Here is a 15,890-nt window from a genome sequence, read left to right as displayed (position 1 = left end):
GTGCAGCTCGACTTTTAATCCGATGAAGAAAGTTATTATTTTCTATATTGTCATGTTTGTTTATATTCAGTTATTTTTTTTGAAAGGTAAATAAACTTCTCCATGCAAACCCCTAGCTCGAGAAAGCTACGGACTTGCACAGAAACCCTCGATGTCGAAGATGAACGGAGCTGCGCCAGCATTGATGACCGCTTGATCACCAAAGGTGTGGAGAGACACAACCTCCGCGTACTCACCACTAAGCAACATTATGGGTGCCAATCATCTCGCCGTTATTCGTGAAAAAGATTTTCTGCTTGTCATCGTCCAGACCGCAGCCAACCGTATGCATATCAGCTTTCGTCTTCTGGCTATCATTACGAGCCGTACATCAACCCCACAACGATCCAAACGCACTCCAGTCGCCACCATACGGCTTAGATCCATCGTTGAAGACAAAATTGCCGTCATTTTCATGATAGGCGTACGACACGCCCTTCCAGCCCACATGTTCTCTGAGCCAAAAAAGCTGTAAGCATACGCGTAAATACGTCAGAGATAGATGCCAGGCCCACACTTGCACAGCCGTCGGTGCTTACTTCAAAGTAAGAAATGTTCTTATGCAAAACACGAGCACAGCACAGCATAGGTAGCTTTCGATCCCGCGGATCGAGTCGACGGTGTTTTTGTCAAATTTACGAAGCATCGAGTTATTAACCACACGACACAAGCCGCTGGATATCTGAGTGACAGTGCCACGCGTCGAAAACTCGTAGAATGTGTTTGAACGCACAGTAATAGCTGATCGCGGTACGGCAGCGATAAGTATGATTCAGTTAGCATCTTATTGCGCCACTTTCGACTCGATAGATAGCTCCACACCTTAAAATGTCCCTTATATAAACTATTTATGGACACGACCCGGGCAACCACTCCTTTCGAGTTGTAACGGGGTGTCACGTTGCATAAGTATTATTTCCTATAAGAAGAATAATAAATATTTTTTCCTATGAGAGGAAATAAATAAAGAAGTACAATATTTGTAATCCGTGTAAGGTTTAATAGTACTGATCAGTACTAGTGAAGAGTACCCCGTTGCACCTGGTAGCACTTCACAGCGCTTCGTAGTCCGTTTAACGACCTACGCACGTTCTATTCAACACGAATATGTTATATGAAGAAGGAGAAAGCTTTCCAGGCCCTCAAGAAGGCTATCACGCCACGTGTGAAGGGTTTACTCATTTGAGTTACCTTGAATGGAAAGCGATCGATCGGTCGTAGGCGGGCCAGCCGTTGTCGCCCTGCTGTACACTCTGGGAAGAGATAAACAGCATGCGGCCATAGCCGAGTTCATACGAAACGATTTCGACACGGCCCGAGCGAAAGTAACCTTGCTTCACCAGCAAGGCTCTCAACACGCGGAGGTGTTGAGAGAACAGGGTGCTCAACAATTAAAAATGTTGAGACAGCAGCATGACGTTGCTGCTAATGGGCCGACGCTCCGCGTCGACCCCAAAACTTAAATCGAAATCTCTAAGTTTAAGGCAGTCAAATGCAACTTTCTTTTGAGGTGGTTCGTCAAATTAGACGTTACCATAAAAGCTCGTCGTATCGGTGATGATGCGAAGAAAGTGAAATTTGGCATGTCCAACTTTGCCGGACGTGCCAAACCTTGGGCCTTGGGACTCATGCTTCACGTTCTATTAGTCTTTAGGTCGTATGAGGTCTTTAGGACCCGGGTCAGACAAACATTTGAGCCACCACGTGCCGAAACTAGGGCTCGAGCCGAACTCTGGATTTGAAGCAGGGCAAGCGTGACATTCACGCTTACGCCTAACATACACGATACCTGGTCGCCAGCCATCCAATTGATGAACAAACACAGGTTACTGTGTTATTGAAGGTATTGCAGATGGACCTGTTAACACCCACCTGTTCCGGCTAGAATTAGAATTGCTCGACCAAGCGATCTCTATAGCGGAACAGGAGGACTTCAGCCTGAAACAGGCTTTCGTCCACTCGGGTGCATATCGTCCACCAAGGCGACAAAAAAAACGGAGGCCCAGAACCCAATGATCTCTCGTTTGTAGAGAGCGAGAAGCCTCGCTCTTTAACTTACAAACGGTTACAAAAACGTTATTGTTGTCAAAAGACGGGCCACTACGCCTATGAGTATAGTGCCCCACGGCCAGTGCCTACAAAATGAGCCAATAGACCGACCTCTCGCTAGGAACAGCAAGGCAGATCGTCAAAAAACGGTCGGGGTCATTAGGTGCGGAACGCCCTATTGATTCAGCATCGTCAAAAAAAATTGCAGGGCCTTTGATGAAATTTGCTCCTCACACAAAAACATTTGTGTGTAATTGCCCCAGGGGATAAGGCTAACCTCATCACCCTGAAAATTCAATAGTCAAACAAGTTACCACTTAAGTCCATTGTCGATTGTGGGGCGTCGGATAATTTTATTAGACGCAAATCGCTAGAACATCGCAGACTCAAATTTATTGAGCGCGATACTCCTCTAACGGGGATGACAGTACCCTTAGCAATATGCGCATCTGTAACAGTACGGAAGCGTGCAGCTGGTATCCACTTCTCTTAAAAGGTTAGCAGTAGGATGATGATTTCATCATACTAGAATTGGACGACAGATTTGTTGTCATCCTTGGAATACCAAGGCTGAGAAAGTACGAGCCATGTATAAATTGGCAGTATCAAGCCGTGACGATGCCTGTCTCTTGTTCATCGGATGGCCAACTGATGAACGTCTTGGAACGCCTACAAGCGTGTGGATGTCCTACGAGTGAGTGCGATGGCCTCACTTGTGGGTCGGTCGTTAGCATGACTGCACAAGACCTCGGTGTGAATACCCAACACATTGTGGACAGAGCTACAGACGGCTGTGCACAAGCACAGGCAGTGTCTAAGTTCGACCATGAAAAAGTTGAGTGGTACGAAACAAGAATTCTTGATCGAAAAGCAACATCCTAGAAAATATGAAACGCCTGTCTTCAAAAGGCAGTGCGAATGTCCTATATCGACTGAAGAGTCGATCGTAGAGGATCTCGCTTTGGTAGCGCAACCACAGCTAGAGGCAGTTGGAAGATACTCCTTAAATGATTTATGTGGGAATAAGTCCCCGGAAAGTAGTCAAAGGTTCCTAGGTACCTTACGAAATAAATTCCGAAGAGGAAACTGAGACAAACAAATGTCTTAGTAAACAATGGATCAAGTGTAGGCGCTTATGTACTTGATCTAATAGCGCCTCCAAAACAATTTCGGAGATAACTCAAGTTCCAACGCTGGAACCAAAACGGTTCTTGCGTGATCTGCGTAGCGGAAAAGTCAAGCAGATCTGTGCGCTTGTCACAGATGACAACTACGTGGCCGATATTCGGTGCTGGCAATGGTGTTTCCTGAGAACGAACGGGTTCTCAGTAGCCCATCAATGTACGAGAGTGTACTCTATAAGAAGACTCGGATTGAACGCTTGACGTTCCAATCCTGGGAGTCTTTGAAGACAAACCCTTTATGTACCGGTTTAAAGGAATTCAACGATGTCTTCCCTGAATCAGTAGCGGAGAGCTGCCTATGGTTAAAGGCACTCGAATCGAAATCGACCTAACTCCAGACTCAAAATAATGGCCTCGTGAACAAGTAATAGCGATCGACAAATTCTTTGCCGATCGATTAGCAGCGGGCCATGTGAGGGAATTAACTTCCCCACATAGCTCTCCGATCTTCTGTGTGCGTAAAGCAACAGGAGGGTGGCGGATTGTGCATGCATTCAATAAATTGAACGCTGCAACGGTACCGGCTCAAACGCCGATACCAAGAGATAGACCCTAAACATAGCCAAAGCATATTTCATGGGAAGGAGATCCTTGTCACATACTGAATAGTTGCGTTCAGCTGGTTGAAGCTGACGCGATAGATAATAGACGATGCGCTCTGAGCCATCCTTGTCATATTGCATTAACGCACAGCCGATTGATAATTCGCTGGCGTCACAGACCCCATGAAAAGGTCGGTCTTCGCCAGGATTGGCGACTGCATCTAGCTTTGCTTAGTACCCTCGAAGCAACGCTGACAATCAGCGGTCCGTGAACACTTAACATTTTTCTTTAATAACGAAGAAATATGTACTGTCATTACGGCATAATTGAGTGAGTACTTGTGCAGGTACGCCTCTAAACGAGAGACTTTCTAAGCATTTTTACATCGACTGGCACAGGCCAGTTGGTAATTCCCTTGATCTCTAAGGGTCAGGGCGTACACCATGTTTAACCACAATGCACTCAAGAAGTGGTATCTCGCTTGCAGTGAATATAAACTTCTGAGATTTGCATCCAATAATGCTAACGCATTAGTGTAAGAACCATTCGGACGTGTGTACGATGTATCTCAACATCCGATTTTCCGTTCATGGGCTCTGCTATGAGGGAAGACTTTATCAAATAGCTTGGTGCAAAATTTCGCACCAATCTCAACAGATTAGTTACACATCTGTTAAAGTCGCAAGGGCATTACTAAGTCCCTCGCCACTCCCATAGCATATCGCTTGGGATTTCTACTGCTGTGAACGGAATATCCTGTCCTCGCATAAGGATCTGATAGAATTTATGCTACAGATCCATTGACGGAAATATAGCACTTCTTGGCATACCATCAATGATAACGTCTTTTCGTGGAAGATTCACCGTTCATTGTATATACGGACCATGCGTCTTTACGCACGGCCGTAAACAGTCCACACCTCTCGCAAAAGGTGGCGAGGATGTTGTCTCTCTTTGCGGAGTTTAACTTCTCCGTGGAGTATAAAACAGGACGACTTAACGTCGTCGCTGATGCCCATTCGCGCCGGACCGATTTTGAGCCGGCCGTGCAAATTAAAAGTGACCAAAAGGCCACAGTTGCAACAATAACTGTTCCGTCGTCAACATCACTCGACGACGTTAGCAGAGCTAATCAAGAAAAAAGGCTGTTGAAGGGTTGATGGATTATCTTAGAAATCCATCCCACCAATCCTTAAAAGGATTGTCGAAATTGTATTGACCCTCAACAGATCTACATACAACACGCAATAATGTATTGTATTATACAGCCCCTGCTGGCGACACACCTCGAGTCGTCATCTCCACCCATAATGACTTGCGTTTACACATTATGTACGGGTGCCACGATGCACCAATAAGTGGTCATCTTGGACGTAAGAAGACCGATTCACGATAAGTTGCGACTTCTACTGGCCACGCCAGTATCATTTCGTCCGCAAGTACATACATACGTACTTGCGAAGTTTGTCAACGGGCGAAGCCCAGTGCTTCATCCCGTGCTTCGTTACAACCTCTGCCTGTTCCGGCAGAGTGTTGGCAGTCTGTATCTATGGACTTCGTCATCAGATTTTCCAACGACGAGCATAAGAACAGTGGCTTTCTTGTTTTTGTTGATCGTTTCAGCAAAATGGTTCATCTTGCTGCAGTACCGAACTCGATCAAAGCCAAAGGCTATGCTACTGTCTTTCTTGATACGATATTTCGACATCATGGGTTACCCCGCGAACTGGTCTCAGATCGAGATCCTAGATTCACGGCGGAATTTTGGCAAACAGTGCTCAAATCACTTGGAACGCGGTTAAAATGTCAACTTCTTATTATCCTGAAACAGATGGTCAGATAGAGCGGCAAACTGTATTCTCGAAGAGATACATCGTGGATACGTCCACATTTTTAAGAGTTACCGCGAGTTCTTGCCGATAGTAGAATTTGCCATTAATAATTCAGTGTATGCTTTTACAAAGCGTTTTTCTCGTGAATGGCTTATGCCACCCACGTATACCCACCTTGTTTGAGATTGACTATTACTCAAGAGGAGGAGAAACACGCTCGAGCTAAGAGCCTTCTAGCTCTTGCTCATCACGCATGAGCACTATAATCAATGCGAAGGATACCAATGCTGAGTCAACAAACGTTGAAGTGGACATAATCAGTAACAACAATAATGCTATTACTGACTTAGACAACGATGCTACAAGACTCAGCATGTAAAACAATAATATTAGTGAGAGCAATAATGCTCTCACTGATGAAGAGAATGGCATCTCGTCAGTGCGCATCGGTCGCACTCAAGAAAAAATCAAAACCGAGTCAGCAGTAGGCATCCGCCAAGGCCGACAGTTCCGAGCCAACTCCTAATTAATGCGGAACAGAGTCTGATTCTCTTGGATTAGACGATACACTCTTTCCTCCAAGGAAGAGATCTTTTGACGAGCTGTCACCAGCTCGTTTTGAAGGGACTGATGTTCCCTTTCGTTTGCCAGTTGATCAGTCGCAACCTGCGCACAATTTCTCAGCAGGTCTCGAGAAACATTATCTACCGTCACCGATTACTCGCGGCGACGGGATCGCTCGTGATCAGTATCATTCCTTAGATAATAAAGAGTGTGATCCCAATCACGATATTAATTCGGGTTCGTCAAACGAGGCGAACCCGATTTCCCTCCACCGTTTTCACATCCATTGACGGATTCGAGTGGTATGAAGCGCTTTCTTGTTGAAGAATCTCGAGCCACCGTGAGGTAAAGGGGGTTTGAACGAGTTAGCTCGTTCGTTGGCGCGAGTATCCACCCTCGCATGATAGTTGGTAACCACATTCCCAATTGATGTTGGACGTTCCGGGTTTCGTGTTCCAGTACGACGAGATCTATCCTCATCGCAGAAGGTCATCGGAGAACGAGCGCTTTCCGCGATCGAAAAAGGATTGGAGGTTTTCAATACCTTGGCGCATCTCGTAAGAGATGCGAATCCTCCAATAAGGATCTTTAAGGGAATATGCTTCTTTAGGGGCATGACCTGCACCCTTAAAACAACCTAGCATGAGTAGCGAGAGGCAAGAAATCGCTGCCTCTCTAAAAAATTGTGCAACTTATGCGTGCACCGACTACAGTCCGTTTCTCGAGCCGTTCACGGAAAGCTTTCAGCTTGTCAAGCCAGACCTCACGGCCTATGTTCTGTATATTATGTACAAAGGCTGTCTAAGCTTGAACAAAAATATAACATTCTTGCTCGTTAAGAAGAGTACCACCGATGCCGGAAAAAGGCATCGATGAAGATTTCCGTCTCAACCTCACCAGGCTTGTAAAGCCTTAATGAGTCGAATAGTGGAATGTGATATCGATCGTTGGTCATACTAGACCAACGAATTAGGTTATCCTTAGAGGGCAACCAAGGCCTCTTTTCAGGAGCGAAGTGCAACGTATTGTGGTCCCTCTCCTATTGGATCATGTTAAAGTTAACGTCAATTTGACCTTTTAAGCGATACCTAGAATCACTCTTTTCCTGGTGATGCGAACTACCATCACCAGCAGCACTTTTCCCTTCGCGACCACTTAGTTCCTGGTGACGCATACCAACGTCACCAGAGTGGTCATCGCCGATCGCCCACGGAGTCATCTGATGATGACTTCCCACCAAAGAGGCCCGACGAGTCGAACAGCCTCGTCATCACCTCTCAGGTTTCACGTTAGAATCCAAAGGTTTAACGGACTCGGCCTTGGGTGATCCGGCGCCCTTTACAGCAGACACTGAGTCGGGCGATGCCGGTGACTTGGTCCAGTCACCTACAATTGTGTAACAGGTGACTTGTCACCGTCACCTGCAATGTCATTAACCGATGACATGTTCCAGTCACCTACAATGGGAGTAGAAAGTGACGTATAGCGTCTACTGAAACATTGCAATACCAACAGCTGCACTGATCCGTGCAGCTGCCAGCTTTGCGGCCTCACGACCCATGCGCACAGACTTGTTAGTCTCCAAGTTGATTTTCGTCAAAATCAATTTAACAAAAATTATATCTGTATTGATAAAAACCTATAATGCAAAATTACAGGGAAATACATAATAGTATTTCCCATCACCCTACATCAGTCACTATAGTGACTGTTGGTTAAGGGGGGGGGGGTAATAGAAGGGTGTGTCCCGTATCATAAGTATTATTTCCTATAAGAGGAATTATGAATATTATTTTTTATAAGAGGAATAATAAATATTATCCTATATGAAAGAAAACAAATAAAAAAGAACATAATTATTATCTTTATAAATCTTGACTTAAATAGTTCCAAGAAAATACCAAATTAGTAGTATGGATACAATAAGTCATTAGCTCTATTGATTGGTTGATTTGAGTCTAAATCAACCGAGCCAATCGTTAAGGACGATTGTGCGGTGTGCAAGGAGGTGCCATACTTAGTTATTAATGTAATGAGATCAGATGTAGATAGAAGATCGTGACGTAAGGTACAAAATATGTTGATACAGTTTTACTTTTCCCTAATCTTATTCTAATGAATTACCTTTGGTAGCTAAAGCCCCTTAGCTACCTAAAAACCTTCATCTGTACCCTTGTGTACATGAAGTTTCGAGGCACTTAACCTACACTGTAATCAGTGTAAGGTGAACTAGTTCTGATCAGTGATAGTGAAAGGTGCCCCGTTACACGAGTCATACAGGAGAAATGACAAAAATTATCCCATTTGCTCACACAATTAAAGTACGTTCGTTTTGACAGTTTTTACAATACGTCGAGTAGAGTTATATTGCACGCTTCCGCTGTGCTTGAGTTGTATGTCTCAGCGGACACTTGACAGCATTTTGTGGTCCACCTATGAGCTTCAGGGGTTGTTGGAGCTTAAGCCTCCGAGCTCGCATTCTACTCATCATCGTGTTGACCCCCATTTTCGTGAGACCCAAAAAGGAATTCTACAGGCATCATCTAAGGGCTGATGTAATCTGTAATACAAACACAGAGCGTCTGAGAGCAGTAGGCTCGAGTCGACGCATTCGTTGAGCACGAAAATACTCCCTACCGACATGTTCAAAGCAATATCCTGGCTATGGTTGTTATATATGCCTAAAACGAGTATGGTTCATGAATCCCAGACCGATACAGTCAAGGTAAAAGTATTCATGGAAAGCTTATCTGTGGCCTAGACTCGGTCCCGCAAATGTGTAGTTTACCATTTTCGAGGAGGATGCCGATTTGTTGTTAGGGTTAGGCACTAGTCAATAGTCTAAATGGTACTATAAAAAGCATTAGACAGCCACGCCGTATCACGCGAAGTTTTTGGCCATATAAATTTTAATGCGTCAAGTGCTGAGCCCTTACAGCAGCTCAGCAGTGTCACTCAGTCTATTTGTGCAAGAAAACACAGGCTCCGAACCTGGTTGGTCGGAATCGTGACATCGAACGAAACGGTATTAATGGGAGGCTATGTTATTTGATGCTATGGCTACACTTGGATGGCTATATGCAAATAAATGACCGTTGCAATTACGCCGGATGGGCAATTTGGAAGCGGCACTCCCTGTTTTGCGGGTCGCTTAAAGAAATGGAGCATCGCTTGCGTCCACTGGCAGCGCCGCAGCGAGTTGAAAGCAAAAACCGCTAAGGGCTAGTAAGCGCAGGGTACCCTCGGCACTATACTTGGAATAGGGCACACATCGGTCGGTGAACGTTGTTGTAGTACATTTACTTCATGGATAAAATACTCTTTTGTTCTATTTAAAATAGGTAATTACTAAAATCCCATTTTATTTGGGTGACATATGTGGCAGCCGCCAGATATTAATCTTGCGGCCGAAGTCTATTCTAATTCAGGTAGAATAAGGTTTAAGGTTAATACAATTAAATAAAGTTCAGTTCCCCTTTTGAATTTAAAGCGTCTAGTGCCTTCATTTGGCTTGCGCATTTGTCTGTGAGAGCCAGAAGCCTTTCTAAGATAAATACTCTCGGGCGCTAGTTGCATCTTGGTTCTATGAATCTCAAAATCTGTTGAAGTATGATTCACTAAGCTTTATTAGCTTGAACGACTCATTGAGATGGTTCACCTATAATTCTATAGAACTTAATGACGATTTGAGTCAATAAGTCTTCCCCTGACTTGCGGAGCAAGGTAGCTCCGCTACGCCTGGTAGCATTGTATTCAATCTACACCCGAGTCTTTATAAGACTAAGCCTCTGATATAATGGAAACGTTTCCAGAACTTTCAGAGGCGAACCGAGACGCGTTTGAGAAGCTCAAAACCTCGTTTGGGCTTAAGCACTTTGAGTTCATCATGTTCCAGGGACCAGAGGTTCTGGATGCATGGCTTGAAGCTTTTCTGCAATATGAAATCTCCCTGATCGGACAGGTACAGGATCATTTAGCGGCAGCAATGCCAACTCGGTGCATCAATGTACCTAATTCGGAGCCTATAGCTCGCCCTGTTGCCGTCCATGTTAAGACGTTTAGGGGTAAAGAGGGAGAAACATCCCATTTCGGAATTTAGCAGACGGAGATATTCATAGACTCCGCTTTGTTTTTAACAGAACGACAAAAGTGGCCATGGCCATTTCCAGGCTCGGAGGTTGAGCTATGGAATGGGTACTTTCGTGCAGCACGCCTATAAACGATGCTTTCTTTTCATGGGATTCGCTGGAACATCAAATGACTAGCATGCTTGCACCGCCTGATCCGGATTTTCGCATGCGATCAAGGCTCATAGCGACTACTCAGGATAGACGAGCCCTAGGAAACTATGTTCAAGAGTTGAGAACTCCCATTGCATTTATGCATCACGACCCGGCGCAAGAAGCAATTGTCGTAACAATTTTTATGGGAATCTCAACATGGGCGTTGCCCGGACGGAATTATGCCGATCCCATCCTGCTACTTTTAAAGAGGCAGTTGCCATAGCGCTACGCGCTGAGTTCGACTTTAAGTCTACTCGTGTTAGCACGCCTGTTTACCGTACAAACTCTTCGAGCTCATCAGTATCGTCTTTTAGACCGGAACCCACGGATCTAAACCTCGTGGAGGAAGAAAAAGAAGCCCTTTAAGCTGATGAACAGCATAAGAAGATTTGTAGATGTTATATGAGCGGAAGCACGAAACATTCACGTCCGGCCTGTCCTCTATGCAATGCCCGTAGAGCTCAAAAGAGCACCGATTCCGACCTATACCGGAAAACTGGTACGGTGCGGGAAAATGTCGACGCCCAGTAGATGCGGAACGCTCTACTGGGGTAGACATAGGCTCGATTGAACCTCTAGGAGGTGAGAGTAAACATGACTAGCTCCAACTAGCCTGGTGAGTAATGACATGGGGTGTGAGAGCAAGCCTGGCTTGTTAGTCGTTCAGGTGACTGTGAAGAGCTATGATTAGCCATTCTTAATTTTATTTGACTCAGGGGCGTCTTGCAATTATGCTCGACGTCTTTCCCTTGAAGGAAATCAACAAAAATGTTGAGGCGCTTTAAGTGCATGAAAGATATACAGCCACCGTTTGCTTAGCGACTGAAGCTCGTATCACTGTTTCCAAAGTTCCGTTGGACGTAGATATGAAGTTTCTGGACTTTGACAGTGTGAAACGCTGTCTCGTTCTTGATTTGAATTCGATCATATAATCTCATCTTTGGTATGGTCTGGCTTGAACGCCATGAGCCATGGCTCGATTACAGGTCTAAGACCTTAGGCGGAACGCGCGATGTTCCTAGCAAAGTTTTGCAGAGTCATGAACCCACCTTTGCTAGGCAACAAAAGCTCTAATGGTGCGAAACACTGACTGAATTTATTAACTCATACATTGGAATGTATGAGTTAATAAACTCCATTGTTATAAACATTAATTCTGAGGAACGGCACTTACTCCGTCGAGTGGCACTCGTTGTAATAACGATTCACTAATGCTGGAAGCATTGTTTGCCTAAGGCCGAGTCATCAAGGGGTGTAATATACCTGAGACTGGAGTGGCACGTCTAAGTCCACCGACTGTGGTCGGCAGAGGTGGTACCATACTGAGTGTCAGTAGTAACAATACTGCCGGTTCGCCAGGGCATTTCGGGTCAAAGCTTTTTAATAATGCACGTGAAGTGACACGTAAGCGAGCACTGGGCAAGGAATTTGAAGTTACGTAACTCCTCCAGTGACGCATCTGTTCCGCCCTCATCGAGTTTATGCACGGACTTATTTTGATGAAGTTTTTGTACATAGTTGTTCGGAGCAGGGTCGGTCGGATGTGAAAAACCACATAGACCATATGCAAGCAGTGCTCAAGTGTATGCGTACAATTAAATTGTATGCCAATGCGTCAAAATACATTTTTGGCGCAAAAGAAATTCTCTTGTTTGGGTGTTTCATTGGGAAGCGAGGCTTCAAAGTGGATCCCGCCAAAGTTAAAGCCATAGTTGATTGGCCGGTTCTAAAAACCAAAAGGTTTCCGTAAGATGTTGGGCTCGCCAACTACTTGCACAAATACAGCGAGATCTACGCTGTTATGGCTAACAATTAAATGTATGTTATCCTGATAATGATATAAAGGCCATTATCGAATCTCCTAAGAAATCACACAGGTTGGTGCTGGACTACCACCGAGAATGATGCTTATCAAGCAGTTAAGGATAGTCTTATTCATGCCCCGATTCTAGCATGGCCAAATCCGAATTGGCCTTTTAGCGTCGCCTGTGATGCATCAGATTTTGCCGTCGGCAGTGCTCTGTTACAAACAGATAATGATGGGTGAGAGCGTGTAATTGCATTCGAGTCTAGACAGCTTAAAGCCGCGAAAAAAAAACTACCCAGTTCATGACATAGAGTTGCTTGCAGTGAAGTATGATCTTGTCAAATTCAGAGTTCATCTGCTAGGCTCTAAGCCGTTTGCGATATATACAGATCACGCATCTTTACGCACTGCGAAAAAGTCGCCCCATCTCTCTCAGAGAATGGATCGATGGCTTTCCGTTTTCGTCAAATACAGTTTCGAGGTAAAATATAAGCCAGGCAAGTAGAATGCTTTGGCTGATGCATTATCACGCAGGTCGGATTATGAACTCTCTCATATAACGACTATAACGTCACCTATATATACATATATATATATACTACTGTAATATTCCGTTTGGCTACGTCAAGGATGACCAGTGTGTAGCTCTGCTACAAGCTCTTTGATCACTGAGTCGGGCATTAAATTGTCGACACGTTTGCATGCGAGCTTACATGGCTTTTCGATCGACAACGCCCTGTTACTTTATGCACGGATGCTGCGGATACTTGCGCATCGTTGTTTCTCATTAAGGAGATTTAAAGTATCGAATCCTCTACGAGTCACATGAGCTGTTCTTAGTGGTCATCTCGATAGAGAGAAGACGTAAGGCTCCGTAAGCCAGATTATATTGGTGGCCCAAGCTTTACAAATAAGTAAGACACTTTCTCAAAGAATTTTTTGTGGGTATCATTTGATTATACTTATTTAATAATGAGGGTGCCGTTAACATTTCCTCAAAAATATTTAAATTAATATTTAAATCTTGGATTTATTAATGAAGGAAGAAAAAAGATAAAGAATTTAGAAATCGAAAAGCAAATTTATCTAGTAGCTCAACACCAAAAAATATACCTGCTTATTTTCTTAAGCTTTTATGTGGCGGCTTTTACTTATATGAAACCGATTTTTAAACAATTGATAGGCATAGTATGGGACCTCAGTAATTGATGAAACGCGGCTAATATACATCATATAAGCATCCATTAAAAATAGTCTTAATATTTCGAAAAAAAAAGATTAGTGTTAAAAATTATTTCAAGAAATTTAGATATTAAAATATTCAAGACGGAAATCAAATCAAAAAAGTCTTTCGGCCCGTGAGAATAAAATACTCTCAGTTTTAAAAAGTTGAAATAGAAATCAATGTCCCTATCGGCATTGACAAAGTGCACAGCTGTAAAGAGCAAGCCTCAATGCTGCACTAATGGTGCCACGTGAACTCGCAGAAAAAGGCACGTATTTGTCTTTTTGCAGCACGTACCTTCAAGTGACTAGCTAGAATAAACAGGGATATGTATTAGAATAAAAAGTTCTTTTGTAAAGGTGCGTATTTAATAAGATATAAGAAATGCGGACGGCCTATACACTCTCAAATTCTTCGAAAACCGTGCAATAGGTGGCGTGGCCATCGGCGGAAGATATGGCTAAGTGCATGACATAAAAGTGTTGCAGGAAAATTACTTGTTTGGTCCTCGGAGTCCGCGTAACGTTGTCCCATCATCATGTCAGATTCCTTGCATTTGAAGTCTAAATAGTCTTTTAAATTATCAGGCATAACAGTCTGTGTAAAAATGTCACAATGCTAAAGCCTCTGCATGAGTCGAAGTAGGCAAACAGTTGTTTACCTCTGTACACGTTCGATTACTAAAAATAAAAATCTATCAATTCCGATCAGGCCTTTACTTTTACCAGATTATAAAGTAAAAATAAAGGGAATTGCTATTTCCACCCACCCAATTTGCTACTTCCACCCGGCCAGGTAGAATCCGACCAATCAAATAATGGCGTCATTTCTATTGAAACAAAATTGTTACCCCTGAAATTATGATTGGTTGTTACTAGGCGAGTCCACCAGGGTTGATCAAAAGCAGATTCGTTTTGAACAGGACGCAATTGGTATTGATTGGTCCCGTGTATCGCCAGATTCTTTATTTGACCAGGACCCAGTCGTTGTGGTCTTTGAAGCAGATCCACTACTTCATCGCTTTCCTTGGAGCTGTGAGGAACGAATGCGAACTGCTTATCGCTTGAAAGAACTTGCTACGCAACCGTTCAGGAGATCCAGAAGAGACCTGGCTAAGGAGCTCGATGAACAGTTTCGGAAGATGAAGCATTGGGGAGAGCATGACGAGTGACAACTCGCAGCATTGAACCAAAAACCGAGGCAAGTTTGGAGTCACGACAACAGCCTATCCGAGTTCCAAATGCGGACAGAATATCCAGTGTCAACGCATCAGCTCAAATTGTATTACAACAACCGACCGCTAGCCCGACGCTGCCGAAAACTCACCGAGCGTGTTGGTCAAGTGGGTATGTGTTCTCATCTGCTACGAAAGTGTCCGTGTGCGGCAGCCTGCTAGGTAAAGTTTATAGCGCACTTGACCGGGAAAAAGTGGCCACAAGAAAAGCTATTCGTAATGAAGGAATACTGCGCAAGCGGAAGTCGGCAAGGTGTTTCACGCAACCGCATGGCTCAATTAAATGCGCGGTATCCGGGCGACAAGAACGATTTTACGGATACCTGCAACAGGAAATGGAAAATAGGGTGTACGGTCTGTCACACAGATCTCTGGTTAACACGGAACGAAGTTGTGTACCGAGGAGCAGTACTGACAGAACAACGGGATGTGTATGCCTTCTGGGAATCGACACTCCGGCAAATCAGAGTTATCGCGAAAAGGGAGCAGAGGCGGCCGGACAAGAAAATACAAGGGGCACGGCTGCATGCATGCCTGGACCTTCTCCAACAGCAGCCTAGAGCGATCCCATAACACCGATCACAAGCTGATGATCCTTCAAGAGCTCCATGATGCGCCATCTAATGGGCATCGGGGCCGTGAAAAGACATTTTTACGAGTGTCAGAGGAATTTGGTGGCCACATCTATATAGATGGGTGGCCAATTGTATTCGCTTTTGCGAACAGTGTCAGCGCATTAAGCCTGCACCGTCCAGCAGTGCGCCACTGAAGCCGCTACCGGTTACAAAGAATTGTTGGAAGTCAGTAAGTCTGGACTTCATGTTTGACATGCCACCCTATCATAAGAGTCGGACGAAGCTCATCGTCTTTGTGACAGACTGAGCAAAATGGTTAGTTTAGCACCATGTAAGACATCGATCACAGGCAAGGAGGCAGCTCTCTTGTTCCTGGATCATGTTTACCGACTACACGTCCCAACTCACAATGACTTACTCTTACGCATCATCTATAGCGACACGATGAACCAACAAGGCGACCGCAGACATCACAAGACCGATGTCACAGAAAGTCCCAACGGGTACTCGCAATTATCAGCACGAGAGCAACTACAAGAGTGCATCAAGCAATTA

General features: G+C 44.4%; 1 protein-coding gene across 1 annotated transcript; it reads left to right on the top strand.

Annotated features, from left to right (window-relative positions):
* Positions 1 to 250: 250 nt before the first annotated feature.
* Positions 251 to 514, top strand: CCR75_002391 (uncharacterized protein; the record flags this gene model as incomplete). Its single annotated transcript, XM_067960488.1, has 1 exon — positions 251 to 514. The coding sequence occupies one exon, from the start codon at positions 251 to 253 to the stop codon at positions 512 to 514; it is 264 nt and encodes an 87-aa protein (XP_067818297.1).
* Between the last annotated feature and the right edge of the window lie 15,376 nt (positions 515 to 15,890).

The sequence above is a fragment of the Bremia lactucae genome, linkage group LG6, assembly GCF_004359215.1.
Source record: "Bremia lactucae strain SF5 linkage group LG6, whole genome shotgun sequence".
NCBI classification, from domain to species: domain Eukaryota; phylum Oomycota; class Peronosporomycetes; order Peronosporales; family Peronosporaceae; genus Bremia; species Bremia lactucae.
The sequence above is the reverse complement of the archived record's forward strand: the minus strand, read 5'-3'. Positions and strand labels throughout refer to the sequence as shown.